Below are 17,228 nucleotides of genomic sequence, written 5' to 3' on the forward strand. Positions count from 1 at the left end.
TGGCTGGAACCACCTTTTCCTCCTGCATTTTACTCTGCACCTGGCAGGGAACTGGTGGGCTCAGAGACAGTGACCTGCACCCACCCCTAAACAGGAGAGGGAAGAGTCACCTGCTGAGCGACAGAAAGGAAAGCAAATGAAAACGCTTTGAAGGGAAGCAGTAACTTTCAAATGTAATAACAAGAGCCAGAGACTTTGACTAGAACTAAGAAGTAATAAACCAGCATTTCACAGACTCTTAATTTAATGATATGCTGTCTTTGTCCTGAGATCTAGTTCAAAAACAAGCAAAACAAACAAAAACCTTTTCTAAAGGTCCATATAAAATGTGAAATACTTTTATTTCTGAGACAAAGAGGTGTAAAGGTTATTTGGTAACAATACGATATTTGTTAAATACACGATCCTACAAAACTCATATATCAAGACTTCACTTTGATGTAAGGACATATGCCTCATTCACTCTTGGCTTTAAAACCTCTGCTAAATCTCCAAACCTGGCTGGACAGATGGGCTAAGTCAGGCTGCTTCAAGTAATCCGTTTGCTGATAACTTTAAGTTGGCTATGTTACAATCAGTCCCAAGTTGCCAATCACTAAGTCACACTTTCTATGTACCACATACTTTTCTTCTTATTAATCTTCGCCTCCAAAGCGTCGTTCACATTCAAGGCCCATTCGTTGTAAGATTCTGCTCGAAGCTTCAGTGCATTCATCATGGGGTAGAGATCATCCAGAGTGTATCTATACCTGGAAACAGAATAGCAGGCTTAGCTCTAAGATATGGAGGCGTGGAGGAAATCAGATGTTTTATACTAAGGATTTAGTGTTTTCCATAGAAAAAAAATCATTCTTCCTACTCACCGCAGTTTATATTTATAAGAAGGACAGGAACATAATTCCTTTACATGATGCAGGCAAACAAGCAGGCCAGGTTTACAAGAACAGGAGATGGCAGACATGAAGCATGTGGTTTTGCATTTTACACACTGACGCTCATCATCTGGCAACAGCTCAAAATCCATTCTTTCTGAATCAATTACTCCCTAGAATAAAGTGTGTACTTTAGAGATCTCCAAAGGATAATACAATCCATCAGCCCCCAAGACAAACATGTAATAGTTGAGCTTAAATTAAAAAAAAAAGAGCCTTACCGAAGTAGAGAGTAGAGAGTGCGTGATTAAAAATGTGTGGGGGAATTCCCTGGTGGCGCAGTGGTTAAGAATCCGCCCGCCAATGCAGGGGACACGGGTTCGTCCCTCGTCCCGGAAGATCCCACATGCCGCGGAGCAACTAAGTCCGGGAGCCACAACGACTGAGCCTGCGAGCGACAACTACTGAAGCCTGTGCGCCTAGAGCCCGTGCTCCACAACAAGAGAAGCCACCGCAATGAGAAGTACATGCACCACAATGAAGAGTAGCCCCCACTCGCCGCAACTAGAGAAAAGCCCGCGCACAGCAACAAAGACTCAACACAGCCAAAAATAAATAAATAAATTTTAAAAAATGTGTGTGGACCTAGCAAATGTGGGCAAGTTAATCTATTTCACCCATCTAGGGAGAACCCCTTCTGGACACGGTAGGTCCTTATGTTTGGCCATTTTGATCTGAGTATGAGAACAGTTACTAACAGGTCCATAAAACTACAGAGATTAGCTGTTTATTCTACTCCAAATTGGCCTTGTCCATATTTTGGGTCTAGATAAGAGCAAAAGAAATGCATATACTTTCTACTACAGCGAACATGCTATACAGGGCTTCAGAGTAATGTTGCTGGAGAATCCACAAAAAGAACAAATATAAATGAAAGGAAAGAAGATGGGGCAGGTAAAAAAGACTACCGTGCAGGAGCTGTCAATGTGAAGACACTGAGTGGTCTATTAGCCTCTTATATGGAAAGTTCTTGGAAAAGGTTCGACAATCTGTGCAACAGAGACTGTAATCGTAACAAGGAATTTCCCAATTGATACTGTCAAGATAAATGAGGTCTTGAACCAGGAAGTTTCTTTTTTTTTTTTTTTTTTTTTTTGGGAAGCACAGGCTCTGGACGCGTAGGCTCAGCGGCCATGGCTCACGGGCCCAGCCGCTCCGTGGCGTGTGGGCAGGCGGACTCTCAACCACTGCGCCACCGGGGAAGCCCTCAATTGTATTTTTAAATACTAGCAATAAACAATTGGAAATCAAAAAAAATTTTTAAAGTACTATTCATAATAGTACCAAAAAATAAGAAATACCTAATTACAAATCCAAGAAAATCTGTGTAAAATCTGTGTGCTGCAGTCTACAAAATACTGAAAGAAATCAAGAACACCTAAATAAATGAGGGGATAGACTATGTCCATGGATTGGAAGACTCAGTATTGTTAAGATGTCAATTCTCCCCCAAACTATCCATAGGTTTAATGCAGTTCCAATCAAAATGCCAACAGGCTTTTTGATAGAAATCAGTAAGCTGATTCTAAACTTCATATGGAAAAGCAAAGGAACTAAAATAGGCAAAACAATTTTTGAAAGGAACAAAGTTGGAGGACTCACACTACCTCATTTCAAAACTTATTAGAAAGTTACAGTAATCAAGACCATATGGTATTAGCAATAGGACAAATGCACAGACTAGAACAGAGTCCAGAAGTAGCTCCACACATGTGTGAATTAATTTTCAACAAAGGTGCCAGGGCAATTCAATGGAAAAAGGAGTCTTTTCAAGAAATGTTGCTGGAACAGTTAGACAGTCATATGCAAAAACAATGATCTCAACCCACACCTTGCCATAAACAAAAATTACTTAAGAGGATTAAACACTTAAATGTAAAATCTAAACCTAGAAAATCTAGATGACTACACATGAGAAAACCTTTGTGACTCTGGTTAGGTAAAGATTTCTTAAGAAGGACACACCAAGAAAAATCCATAAAAGAAAACACTGATAAACTGAACTTCATCAAAATGAAAAACTTCTGCTCTTTGAAAGACACTGCTAAGAGAATGAAAAGACAAGCCACTAGCTGGAAGAAAATACTTGCAGAACACTTATCTGATAAAGGACTGGTGTCTAGAATAAAGAGAAGTCTCCCAACAATCCAATGAAAAAGGGGTAGAGCAAGACATGTGAGCAGACACTTCACCAAAGAGACACATATGCAGGTAGTAAATAAATACATGATAAGATGTTCAATATATCATTAGCCATTAGAAAAATGAAAAGTAAAAGCACAATGAGACGTCAATATACATCTATTAGAATGGTCTTAAAGGAAATTAAGGAGAAGTTTCCTTGAAATGGTATCAAAGTGCAAGAACTTTACTAAGTAACACGCAAAGACATGCAGTTGGGGTTCCAGAACCTTACCAATTTACGAGCAGTTTCCCTTAGAGCCTTCTCGTCCTCAATCATAATGGCCATGTCTTTCTGAACAGTTGATGCCACTACAACGTCTAGCACGTCCGCCTTGGAGGCCATCTTGCAAATCATCTCGTCGTGGGAAAATACACAGTAGCGGTGCAGCAGGCGGTAATGCTCTACGCACTGTCGGCCTAAGGGCAGCTGCGCCAAAGGACAGGGAGGACACGTGACATTCATCTCTCTCCTTCCTGTTTCCAAAGACTCCTGACCTTTATTATCAATTACCAAATATCACATCTTGGGTCATATATTGATATCATATATCAATCCTAAAACTAGACTCTAACAAGCCTTGGACCTTTTAAAATCTTTGCATCTCAAGGATCTGGCAAATTAGGTACATTGATTAAAATCTGGTTTAAAAACCCAATGTATTAATAATGCAGTAATGTCTACAACAATGTAGAATCTAATTGGAAATATGAATTTACACATTTCCTGAAACAACTGTGTGGAACTGGTGTGGTTAATCTACTTCAGGGAACAACAATGCTCTAAAAACTATAGAACAGAAAATAATTATAGATGTAGGTATTACTACTGGGTACTATTTTATTGGGCCAACTATTTTGGGTTGGCCAAAAAGTTCATTTGGGTTTTTCCCTGACATGTTACGGAAAAACGTGAAGGAACTTTTTGGCCAACCCGGTATTATTAAAAAAAAAAAAAAAAAGGCACTGAAGATAATAATTTATTAGATTTAACACCACACCCACTTAAACTAGGTAGTTCTTCTTAGGCAAATGAAAAGTATTAATACTAATATAAAAACTCCACTTTACAACTACCTGAAATCAAATGTCATTAAAAATTACTGTGTTTGGATAATTTAAGCCAGTGCTGCATAAAGTACAGTCTTAAGACTGGAACTGCTTGTTATCAGTTTGCAATGAGATACTAAGCTTCAGCCGAAACGTCACTCAGCAGACTCTTCACCAGGTCTTGGCTGACACTGCAGGGCCAGGGCCTCTCCTGCTGGGAAGGTACACAGCTGGCTGACCTGCCATTTCAGCAGCAACTGGTTTAAGCAACTAGACACATGACAGCTTCTAAGCATTCTATACCATTTCTGCAGGAAAAACGGTAAATGTGAAAAGGCTTGCTAGGTCATAATTACACACCCAATCGACAGTGCAGAAGTTAACGGCCTCAGCGAAATTAAAACCTTGATTGAAACCGCTGTGGTAGGCTCTTGGAAATGTGATCACAAACTCCCCAGCACACTGATTAGTTCGGTAAACCTAAGGAGACAGAAATTGGAGATTTTCAGTGACATCCTCACAAAAGACAATCTAGACATAGACTATCAGATGATTCTCCAGAAAGGGTAGGGAAAAAAGTATGGCTGAATATTACCTAAAGATATTCATTTCTGCCACAAGATGGAGTAGTTCCCCAGACTGCCAGGTTGATAAGTATCTCAAGAGAAAACAGCTTACACCACAAAAATCTGGCTACATCCAGGATCAGGACACATCTTTCCAAATATTATCATACTGAAATAGGATCTCCTACCACCAATTGAAGAAATTCCGCTCTATTTCAAGGATCTCATTCCACACAGAGATCTTCTTGATTTGGGCCTCAAACTTACCTCCCACCAGCAATTCCCCTTTTCCCTCTACCCGAAAAACACTTATATTGCTCTAGGCACAAAATCCTCAGACTGAACGAACTACTACATAATAGTAATAATATTAGATGTCTTTTCAATACATATCTCTCCACCAGCGGTTCTCCAAAATGTAGTTCCCAGACCAAAAGCAGCAACAACAACTGGGAACTTGTTGGAAATGCCAATTCTCAAGCAGCACCCAGGCCACAAGGCCGTGCAACTCGGGCTGAGGCCCCGCCCTGTGCTGGAACACGCCCTTCCGGGCTCTGACAGGCCAAGTCTGCAGTGGGCAACAGCGGCAGGAGCACAGCCCTCCACCGGGAGGGCCTCCTCCTCAACTCTCTGCCACACGCACTCCCCTTCAGAGCCCACGCCTCGGTTCAAACGCCATTAGGAGCCCTTTCCAGCCCTTTCAGAGTTAATGGCTCAGCCCCCGAGTCAACACCACTGTCAAACCACACCACTCTTCCGTGATCTGTGTAAACGCTGTCTTTCCCTTACACTGTGAGTTCCCGAATGCACGAGTTCATTCACCTACCTCTCTAGGTCCAGAGTCTAGCCCCACATGGTTTGCTCAACTATTAAAGAACAGGGCGAGAGGTCTCTTCTAAAGCCAGCGACTCATAACAGATCAGAAAGACCCATCAACGTGGGGCGGGGGTGGGGGTGGGTCAAGATGGAAAATGCCAACAACGAGGAGATGGTGGTATTTTGATGACTATTGGTCCTTATTTTCTAAGCTTTGGCCCATGAATATTTTATGATCCCTCAAAGAAAATTCCTTCCCATCTGCCCCCATTTACTGGCCTGTGAACCCAAAAGCATAAAATGAAGGTCACAAGATCAAGAATTCCTCTTAACATTGTAAATGTATCATTTACATTTGGTTGAGCTAACTAAGATGGATTCTTCAACTTCATACATCTCAATCTGGCCTCCCAAAATGCCTTGAGTTTCCTCCGAAAGGAAGCCACTAAGCAAAAATAACTGTCACTTCGTAGAAAAACCTCATAGGAAAAAGCACCAATAGCATCTTTCAGTCTAGAGTGGGAACCCTGAAATCCAAGCTCAAGACACTGAAATAAATTTTCTCTTAAGCTTAATTAGGGGCAGCAGGGAGAACGTAAGATCCACCAAGCATGTCACCATGTAAATTCAATGAGTTATTTTCTAAAGCAGGGATGGAGTATGAAGGATTCTGACACAAGAGTTTAGATCTAATTATATCAATAACAGAACCTAGCCATTTTCAGAGTAAACTAATTTATACTAACAACACTTATTTTTTACGGTTTTTGTTTTGCTGTGTTGAAGGACTGAAGTTATAAACAAAAGTTATATTTTAGAAAGCAGGAATGGTGATGGTGTACAACCTGTGAATGTACTCTGAACTGAACACCAGAAAGGAAAGGAAGAGACAGCCTCACAGTTACTATTGCAAAGTCAGGCTGCTCAGCAACCTAGTCATCAGCTGCAACAAATCAGCTGTCTATGGTGTCTGAGGATCCACTCCCACTGGCTTAATGCAATATTGTACTAAATGACACCAAACAGCTGTTTCTACACAGCCAAATCAGCTTCATAAAAACGTGAGCAACGGGGAAAAAGAGAAGTGGGGAGTTAAGCCCGGGTGGCAGGAGGATTGACCCAAAACATACAGGCACTTCGTGAGTCATCAGGGTATTGGGGTTCATGATGGTGACGAGCTGGTGGAGGAGGTCAGGCTGGGAGATGAAGAGCTCCGGGGCCAGCCTTTTCATCACGGTCTCCAGCTGCTCAGCAGCGTACCCTGGGACTCCATACCAGGTCTTTGGCTCACCCCTAAAATAGATTGTAAAAGCAGATCAATCTCAAAATTTACATGAAATTTCAGTAGCTTCTTCAACTCATACACAAAATCAACCAGCAAACACCAATGCAAACAAGACGGTTAACCAGTTCCTATTTTTTAGATCCTGCTTTGTAAGGCAATGTTCAAACTGAAGAAGTATCACCAGAAATATGATCTGAACATATGTAATGCATTTTCCCTCTTCAAGGATAAAGTTTAAACATGAGACTTCCCATCTGAGGTCCCTCTTTTCCCTCCCATTTTACCTGACCCTTGACCCTTCAGAAAATGTAGATATCTAGCATTTCTAAGAATATAAGGTATTATGTTAGCTACAGGGTATGTGGTCACCACAATTTCCTACGGCAACTAGCAAGGGATGGCAACTCTCCGCCCTGACAGCGAGTTAAACCAAACTCTAAGTAAGGCGATTAGCATTTCTAAAGAGCTCCTCTTCAAAGCACATTTAACTGTCAACCAATTAATCTGTAACATCCCTGTGAGGTATGGTAAACATCATTTCACAGCTGGGAGCAATTGCCTGGGGAAGCAGGACTGACTCTCTGCACGTAAAAGGCCAGCTCCCTCTTTCTTGTGGTACATCCTCAAATTCCCTGTGTGGGAATTTAAGTGAGTTTCAGATCTTCAAATATTTTTGTACTCAGAAAGCAAGGGAAATGGAGGGGAGGGAAACAGATGTGAAATAAAAGTTTAGAAAGCCCAAATATCCGCCCCAGCCCACCACACACACACACAGGCACGCGCGGATGGGGCGCACTCTACCTACGGTGCACAGTGATGCTAGAACTCAGCAGGCCGTCAGGAGCGGTCAGTCCCGAGGTCCTGGAGGACCCACACGCCCCATGCCCCACTCCTCACCCAAAGGGCTATCTGGGCCGCCGGGCCCACAGAACGGGAAGGGGTTTCCACAGTAAAAGCAACTCGGTGCTTTCTAACCTTTCTGGGAGTAAAGACTTCTTTGACAATTAGTGAAGCTGTCTATCTTCTCCCCAGAAGCCTGTTATACTTGAAAACTCATGTGCAAGGGCAGGGTTTCATGGATTTCCTATGGATTCTTAAGAACCTTTGTCTTAAATTGTTAGGATACCTGCCCCATAGTAATAAAATAAAAAAAAAAACCTCATCACTCTTCAGACTCAGTTAAGAGATGTGTCACAACTAAGAGGTGGGTAAGTTTTCCAACGCAGCGTGCATACCATCTGTAGGTTCTCTGGAACCCCTTACCAGTGCAGGTAGTTAATGGAATAGCTCCAGTGGTCTTCAATATGCCAACAGAAGGAAGAAAAGCACATTCCCACGTACAACCAAGGAAGCTTCATGCCGCATATGTCAGCGGTGATGTGAGCGAGGACAGACTGCTCCATCACTGGCATGTTGTTCAAATTCCAGCCACTGTCAAGATATTCCTAAAAATAAGGAGAATATCTTGACATTATAAATAAAGTATAAATAAAGGTTTATACTTTATAATCATGCTAACATTTTGGAACTCTGCTGGTTTCAAAAAGCAAGCTGAAAAGTCTCCTTCAAAATAAAAAGAATGGCGGGGGGCCACTATGCTTACCTCCTGGATGCCCATAGATTACTTCTGCCCAGCTCTGCACTTTACATAAATGGGCTTGTGTGTGTGTGTCTGTGTGCGTGTGTCTATATTATGTGTGTGTATCTGGTTCCAATCCCTCAGATTTTCTTCAGAACGAGAAACCAAAGTTACAGAATCGGAAGTCAAAGGGAGGTAAGTGATTCTCCCTTATCATCTAGTTGGGACTAGAATTCTTCTATGGGTTCTTTCTGCTATTCTTGAAATCATTAAAAATCTGGTAATTAAGGATTTGCTGAAAGTATCATAAATTACTTCAAGCCAACCAACCAATTTCCATGACTATCTCAAGTTCCAAGTGACATACGTGTTGTAGCACAGCTGCTACTAGCCCAGCGTGATGACCTCTGGATCAACGGTGGGCTCGCTCTAAAGGCGCCCCCCGCCCGTCCCGCCGGCACCCCCGCAAGTCCATGTGCTCACAGCCACACCTACCTCCTCCTCAGGCGAGAGCTTCACTTTCCCGTCTCGGACCGGGAAGCCACTGCCGAACTCCTTCGAGGCGATATCAGCTCCATATTCCACGGTAACATCCTCTTCAATAGTGCTCACCAGTCGCCAAAATTCTTTCTCAACCAGTTCTGTGGGAACCATCTGCATACAAAACAAGGAAGTAAAGAAAGTGACTCTCCTCAGACACTCACAAACTGCCGGTGACCAATCTGACTAGACAGGCTAAGTGACAGGAATCCCAGGATAGCAGCCTGAGGAAGAACTGTACATGACGTCCCAAGTTTTCCTCAACTGGCCCCCGACAACTCAGATGAACCTCATTTTCTAAAAGCAATTTTATAACCAAGAGCTGACTAAGAATTCATGTTCCTCTATCAACAACCTGGCCACTACCGTAAAAGGACTCAAGGAAAGCAAAGTACTAAGATTTAAGAACTGGAGATGTTTTTCTGTTTTGAGGAATCTAATATACAACCTGGTTGACTTCTGTTTAGTAACAGTAGTTAGCTTAGCTGTATTTGAACAATGCTTTATCCTCTGAAATGCGTTCAAACACATCACCTGAGTCCACCCTCTCACTCTTTCCACTAGACCTTGCGGAGAGTAATGTGGGCAGCCACGAGGAAAAGGCAGGGTGCAACAACTCTGCGGCTGCAGGCCCGCGTGTAAAGGGCTGGCCAGGCTGAGTGCTTAGGATCTGCACTAATCTGATATGAGGCCAGAGGCCTGTCCCTCAAAGTGCAAAAAGCCAACCACAAATACAAGAGGCACCAGGACTGGTTAAGCGAACATATGGGTAAATAATATGTAATGCAGGAGGGGTAAAAAGAACTGAAAATTCAAAGGGAATATTACTTGAATTTATAAGCCTGTTAAATAAGGGGACATTTTAAGTAACTTAACAGTTAATGTTAGTGATGTGAGGCAAAGCAGGTTCACTATACACTGCTATGGTCCCGTAAATGATACAGCTATTAGATGGGAAAAAAATGGATAAATATTAAGAAAATAATCCAATTAAATAGACGCATACAGGACTTCCCTGGTGGCGCAGTGGTTAAGAATCCGTCTACCAATGCAAGGGACACAGGTGGGCTCAACAACCAGATCCCGACTGGTTCCCGGATCCCTGGTCCGGGAAGAGCCCACATGCCGTGGAGCAACTAAGCCTGTGCGCCACAACTACTGAGCCTGCGCTCTAGAGCCCTCGCGTCACAGCTACTACAGCCCGTGTGCCCTAGGGCCCAAGTGCCGCAACTACTGAAGCCTAGAGCCTGTGCTTCTCAACGAGAGAAGCCACCACAATGCAAGGCCCATGCACCATAAAAAAGAATAGTGCCTGTTCGCCACAACTACAGAAAGCTCACGCGCAGCAATGAAGACCCAACACAGCCCCCGCCCCCCCTGAAAGGAGATGCATACAATGTCTGCTATAGCACTTTGTTGGTAGTGAGGAAAAACAGCTTAAATATCCAGAAGTATGGTAGGAAACCATTCATTTTAGTGTACTCATTTGATGGAATAGTAAATGCTGAATGAAGCATGCTTATGCTTCTAAGGGAATAAAGGAGAATTTAAAATACTAACGTATAGGGACTTCCCTGGCGGTCCAGTGGTTAAGAATCTGCCTTCCAATGCAGGGGACGTGGGTTCGATCCCTGGTCGGGGAACTAAAATCCCACATGCCGCAGAGCAACTAAGCCCGCGTGCCACAACTAGAGAGAGCCCCGTGCTCCAAAGAGCCCGTGCACTGCAACTAAGACCCGACGAAGCCAAATAAATAAATAAATATAAAATCCTAAAGTTTACAGTGCTAACTTATGACAACATAACAAGAGGTAAACGTGCCCCCAGGGCACAGCACAGGGATTGGCACACAGGAGTCATTGAATAAATTTTGCAAAGTTTTCTTTGAATTTTATTTGTTGAGCTGAAAGGATTGCTGGTTATTTCCTTTCACTGGTATTCTGTTACTGTCGCTATATGATTTGTCTCAAAAAGCCTATCTTTAATCAAATGAAAAATCAGAATGCATTTTGAAGTACTGTGGAATGTTAATACTACCGAACAAATTAAAGGTTTCATTGTGCAAGACAATGACTGACTATCAGAGATAAGGGCCAACTCAAACGTCTTCAGATATACCTTCCCCCAAAGTTATTAAAATCCTAAACTGAAGCAGTTACGTATGTACATACATGGACTGGCATGTTGAAGTAATCAGATTTGAACGCATCTGCCATTTCCCCGAAAGTACGGAGGGTATAGTCCCTGGCTGCCTGTTCAAAGCCAAATGCTTCTTGTGGCTTACTGCACTCCTGTCAAAACACAAAGAAAGAAAACGGAAAGATATTTATTTATATGTATATTTACTTATGGTTCACATATATATGTATATATATGAGAAATTATATATGTTTACTAAAATTACTTGTGTAGTGTAATTCCATTTGTGCAATTTCCATTTGGATGAATATACATCGAAATACTAACAGTGATTATCTATAGACTATGAAATTATCTATCTTTTAAGTTGTTCAGTGCCTAAGAATTTTTGCAAAGAGCATGCAATGCTTTTTTTAAATGAAATTTTTAAAAATGTAGTTATTAAAATGTTTTTCTGACTCTCAGCTTGCTGCATAGCTGTGCAGCTCACTTCCAAGACCTCTCTCCTATTCAGGCCCACCCCAATTTCTGTCATGAGACTCCCTATTATCAATTGCCAAATCTAAAACCGGAAGGTGAAGAAAACACCTTCTTAAGGAAATTTTCTAATGCCACCTCTGCTATTAATTCTGACCTGAGCCAAACACTTAGGACACCTCCAGTCTCCCTTGGGAACATCGTGGAGCGGCGGGATCAGGCAGAAGGTGTGGTAACTGTCATCACACCCATCACACAAGAGAAGCCGGTCCTCATCGTTGCCACTGCCACACAAGAGGCAGACATACAGGTCAACCTGCAGCATGAAAATGGGCACAGAACACAGGGGCATGAGCTGCTGTTTGATTCTGTGAAACTCTAGGAATGAAATGGATCTGAGGCATAATCTAGTCTCTCCAATATGCTGCAAGTGAAAATGTTTCACCCTCTATAAGGGACATTTTAAATAAAAATGCTTCACCTTCTATTATGGGATATTTCAAAATATCTCATGCATTCCCAACTCTGGAGAGAGATCTCCAAGATTTCTCAATTGTGTGTTTTAATTAAAGTTTGTTACTTAAATATCCAGCTTTTAGTAGCTTACAGAAAGATAGTCTTCTAGAAGAATAACATGTTAGGCAATAAATTATCCACCTAACCAAAAACAGAACTAATAAAGGAAAAGTTCAATTTTGCCATGTTAAAAGGCAAAAGATTTTACAGTTTTTACAAAACTTAGTTTCCTTTTAACATGGCAAAATTGAAGTTAACTAACCACATTAAATTACCACTTTACATTCTAATTAGTCATAGTTAAGAAGTTCCCCCAAATACACAGTAATAAAACTACACAGTCATTACCTACTATGGGTTGTATCGTGTTTCCCCAAAATTCCTATGTTGAAGTCCTAACTCCCAGTACCTCAGAATGTGACTGTATTTGAAGACAGGGTCTTAAAGAGGTCGTTAAAAAGGTCATATGGGTGGGCCTTAATCCAGTATGACTGGTGTCCTTGTAAGAAGAGACTAGGACACAGACACACACAGAGGAAAACCATGAGGACACAGGGACATGACCATCTACAAGCCAAGGACAGAGGCCTCAGGAAAAAACCAAGTCTGCAAACACCTTGATCTCAGACTTGTAGCCTCCAGAACCGTGGGAAAATAAACTTCGCTTGTTTGAGCCACTCGGTCTGTGATACTTCATTATGGCAGCCAGAGCAGACTTTTTTGTTGTAGCAAATAGAAACCTGGGCTCTGCTAGCTTTCTGACTGCTTTGTTTGTTTCTGTGCTGGGGCAGAGGGAGATGATATTTATGAACAGAACATTTAATTGGAATAACTTCCAATCCCAAGATCAAAAGCACTGTCATCAAGCTGCTCCCAGGTGCTCAGAAGGGGGCTGAGGAAGAGAGCTTGGCTTTTTGTTTCCACCTTAGTGAAGAGCTCCCCAGGCCTCTGACCCTGCTAGGCCCTAGCCTCCCTCCTACCTGCGCACTCCCTTCCCTTATCCTTCCTTGCTATAAAGTTGGAAAACATCATCTTGATTTCTGATCTACCTTCAGCTCGCTTGGAGGTGGGCTAGTCACTTATCGACAATTCTCCATAGGATCGAGCTCACCAATATTCAGTGCTAAACTGAACGTTCTCCAAAAAATGGCTGTCAACGCCCCCAGCTGTTACTACTGGTTTCATGACGCATCCGTGTTTCCCTGTTTATAAACTGATACTACAAACCACCTCTAAAGGTCTCTTCATTGTGAGACACTGAGCCAGCAGTCCCAGGTAAGGCACTAAGTATAAACTGGGCTGTAAAAGTGTTTAAAGATGTCGACTCACAGCACTGGTGGTTTTTTTCGCTCGACTCCTGGGTTTCTCCTTCTCGCTCTCTGTAATACACTCCTTCCTCTCAGCAGGTTCTTGCTTGAGGCTGCTTTTCCCGTCTTTCTCTGTAGGAGGCAGTCCAGGTCAGCACTCCCTCTGCTCTGCCCCATCAGCTCCCTCCCGTGCTCGTCCCTCCTGCTGCTGGGGTGCCCCGGACACAGTTCTCTGCTCACTCCAGCGCAGCAGCACCCAGAGTTACTACGTGCAGGAGCTCCGTGCTGCCTACTTTAGGGTGACGTACAACTCTCACACCATTCAAATTCCAAGATACAAGCACAAGATATGATACCAGATGTTGCTCAGGTCTGTATGCTTTCAAACTGGGAGCCGAAGATATGCTCTTCTTAAGACTAAGACATAACATATGCTGGTGAAAGCAAATTCCTCTTGATCTTGACCATAAGACACTGAACGTTCACACCAACAGCACCCCCTCCACGTTACAGATTATCCCTCCATGATCTAAGATTACTAGCCTCTCTAGCTTCCTGGTTTCAAAGACTGAGAATTTTCTAAAACACCAGCTATCAATTAATGAGCTACTCTGCGGAAGGTACTGCGCTAAATGCTTTCCATCAATTGTTATTATATCAATCATATAATCCTTTGCAACCAACCTGCTTCAAAGACAAGAAAACTGACATTAAAAGAAGTCAAGAAGTATCTCTAAGGTCATACAACTAGTTAGTGGCTGAGCCAGGATTCAGATTCAGATCTGTATTTTTACAACTCCATCTACTTTCCATTACATTGTGCTGCCTTTCCCACTAACTCACCAGTCACTAAGAAAAGCCCATTTCAATAACTACTTCTTCATTACTAAGTGCCTGCCTATATAGAATTTCTCTCAAGACAGTGTCAAACCTACCTTTCAGTGGCTGACATCAAGCAGTGGCCAGGCGAGCATCTGTCAATTAAAACTCAGATTAAGAAAGCCTGCCTGCCTGCCATGCCTGAAACAAGCCCATCAGATATTCAGTCAAAGGCACCTATGCTTCTCACAAATCACTTCTTTACAATTAATGCTACTGAACCAAATTTCAAAGTATTGGGTTGGCCAAAAAGTTTGCTTGGTTTTAAGTAAAAATAAGACACATTTTTCATTTTCACCAAGAACTGTATGGAACAACATATTCACTGACCGAATGAACTTTTTGGCCAACTCAAAAGCAACTAGTTACAGTTGAGAACTTCAATCACATTTCTAATATGCATATATTCATTTGTTTATCTCTCTTTCCAGTCATCTAATTATGAAAACAAGGATATTAATATAATAAGATTTTATTTCTCAAGGCACAACCCAGTGACTAGTATGTAAAGTTGCTCCAATATTTTCTTAACTACCAGTTGAATGACTGTTTTTATTTATTCACTCTTCCTTCCTATTCATGGATGAACTTTCTTACCATTTTCACACTTTGGAGCTGGACATCCCATTCGACGTCTCAGGTTATGAGTTCTGGCTTCTGCTGTCTCTTCTGGTTCTATTTTAATATTCATGGCCTTAAAAAAATTTGTCATATACATGAATATTTCCTTTAAAAAGACAGAAATCTTCTAAAATCCAATTGGAATCACAAAGTGCCTATAGTCTTATAAATTCTCTCTATTAACAGGACATTCAAAACTCTCTCCCTTAGAGCAGAGATTCCACCCTTAATATTATTATTACTTAAGGAATGAATGAGGAAACTTAGAAGTTAGGAGTATTCTCCACTTCAACAGGTCAAAAATTTAGGAAAAAGTCAAAGGATCAGGGATGACTTATGGGAAGTGTTACTACCCAAATTGGGAACAGTGTGTATTTCCTCCTAGAAGCCCCTCAGTTCTCATCTACTCACAACTTACATAACTTAGCCAAATCCTGAACAGTTACATAAATAACATAATTTCATCAGCCTAGAAGAGTTTGCTGGCTCTTCCAAAGTATGACAGCATTCAAGGAAAACTCAGCTTCCACAACAAGTTTCTATTAATTCTTGTAGTGAACTGTCACTACAAACTGCTCCCCTAACACCGCTGAGTCATGGCTCCCTCATCAGTGAGAGCCTGTGAGCCAGTCTCAGTACCTGGTGTCCACGAAGTGCTCATACTGGTTGATAAGCAAAGCCTTGTCTGCTCTGGGACACAAGTGACACTGTGGAACTGTGCCTGTGTTCATTCATGCACAATCAGGATGTCTACTGCTAACACGATTTCTTCCAGGGCCATACCATCACCATGATGTGTCATCAAGACAGACCTAGGCATCCACAGCACTGGGCATGTCTTACACATTTAAAGATCAAGATGTGCTCAAACAAGAACTGACTTTAAGACGAATAAACTTGCAGCCTGCTTGTGGGCTTCAAATAACCATATATGTTCCTATTCTGAGGGATTCTCACTTCAAAAAAATGGAGTCGCTAAATTTTTTCATATCTCCAACTTACCTAAGTGAAAAGTAATTCTCTTATTTATCCATTTCCTCAGAAACCAAAATGGCTGATTTTTTTCATCCTCACCAATAATTATTAAATAACCCAACTACTGATTCAGAAACCTAACTAATGCCATGAGGCTTCCCAGTTCTAAACTGTTCCTAATATATTAATCACTGACTCTTCATACTCATATGTCCATCAAGGAACCCAAAACCTACCCAGCTCTGTGTGGAAACAAGGTAACTGGGAGAATACTCTTCTCCCTTTCCAGGAGAAACCTCTCAGAGCAGAAAAATCTAAGAGCAACTTGTCTTTCTTAAGTCTTTCACTCCTCATCTTCCCTCAGGCTTCACTCTCATGTTATCTGTGTGTTACATCACCAGCCCCCCTTGCTCGCTGAATATTTTCTGGCTTAGCATAAATGTTTGCCACAGATTCCATACTCCTCTTCAGGAAGTCTGAGAAAAATAGCTTTCACTACCTTCTTCGTAACCTCTCAAAAACAGTACTTTTCAGCAAAAATCTCCAACTTCACTCCTACTAACCTTAATTCCCAATAAACCTTGCCCAACATCACGAGGGTCACAATGAACGCCTATTCACCTATGCTTCCTAGGCTCTGACCGTTAACCATGCAGCAGCTGACTGTCCAGGCAGCATAAACCTAGAAAGATTTCAATTCCTCACCCCTCTGACAGTGCAATTCCCCCAAGTGTAAAAGCCAGAGTATAAACAGCATCCCTCCGTGAGGTTAGTAAAGTTCAATCTATGAAGAGCTCGTGCAAGAGAGAAATCCAGGGTCAGACACACGTTAGCACCGGGACTTGAGGCCTGTCTGATCAACCTCACGAGGCTCTCACCTCCGCTCTCATGCGTTTTGCTCGTCGAGCTGGGGGACACGTTTCCAAGGGCTGCACAGACTGCCTCTGGGGAATATCATGGGGTTTGTACTCCTTGTCCTTTGTGTCTGTGGTCAGGTTTGGCTTCTGCAGACACTGGAAATAAAACACAACTGTACTGATGAATTCTCCCCCACCCCTTTTTTAAAAAAATAAATTTATTTATTTTTAATTTTGGCTGTGTTGGGTCTTCGTTGCTGCGCATGGGCTTTCTCTAGTTGCGGCAAGAGGGGGCTACTCTTCATTGCGGTATGCGGGCTTCTCATTGCGGTGGCTTCTCTTGTTGAGGAGCACAGGCTCTGGGCGCGTGGGCTTCAGTAGTTGTGGCACGCGGGCTCAGTAGCTGTGGCTCGCGGGCTCAGTAGCTGTGGCTCGCGGGCTCAGTAGTTGTGGCTCGTGGGCTCTAGAGCGAAGCCTCAGTAGCTGTGGCGCACGGGCCCAGTTGCTC

At 42.3% G+C, this 17,228-nt stretch overlaps 1 protein-coding gene across 1 annotated transcript in view; it reads right to left on the minus strand.

Annotated features, from left to right (window-relative positions):
- Window positions 1-16,893, minus strand: part of KDM5B (lysine demethylase 5B) — a 33,070-nt gene extending 16,177 nt beyond the window's left edge. The window contains exons 1-12 of the mRNA XM_024749632.1: window positions 16,742-16,893; window positions 14,865-14,961; window positions 13,411-13,520; window positions 11,723-11,881; window positions 11,121-11,240; window positions 8,905-9,063; window positions 8,094-8,275; window positions 6,676-6,838; window positions 4,524-4,643; window positions 3,349-3,543; window positions 864-1,045; window positions 625-749 (exon numbers count right to left, since the gene is read on the minus strand). Coding sequence (XP_024605400.1) covers window positions 625-749; window positions 864-1,045; window positions 3,349-3,543; window positions 4,524-4,643; window positions 6,676-6,838; window positions 8,094-8,275; window positions 8,905-9,063; window positions 11,121-11,240; window positions 11,723-11,881; window positions 13,411-13,520; window positions 14,865-14,961; window positions 16,742-16,753 — 1,624 coding nt within the window. The 5' untranslated portion in view covers window positions 16,754-16,893. The remainder of the gene's footprint in view (window positions 1-624; window positions 750-863; window positions 1,046-3,348; window positions 3,544-4,523; window positions 4,644-6,675; window positions 6,839-8,093; window positions 8,276-8,904; window positions 9,064-11,120; window positions 11,241-11,722; window positions 11,882-13,410; window positions 13,521-14,864; window positions 14,962-16,741) is intronic.
- Between the last annotated feature and the right edge of the window lie 335 nt (window positions 16,894-17,228).

This window comes from Neophocaena asiaeorientalis, unplaced genomic scaffold, assembly GCF_003031525.2.
Source record: "Neophocaena asiaeorientalis asiaeorientalis breed wild unplaced genomic scaffold, Neophocaena_asiaeorientalis_V1.1 scaffold44, whole genome shotgun sequence".
NCBI lineage: Eukaryota > Metazoa > Chordata > Mammalia > Artiodactyla > Phocoenidae > Neophocaena > Neophocaena asiaeorientalis.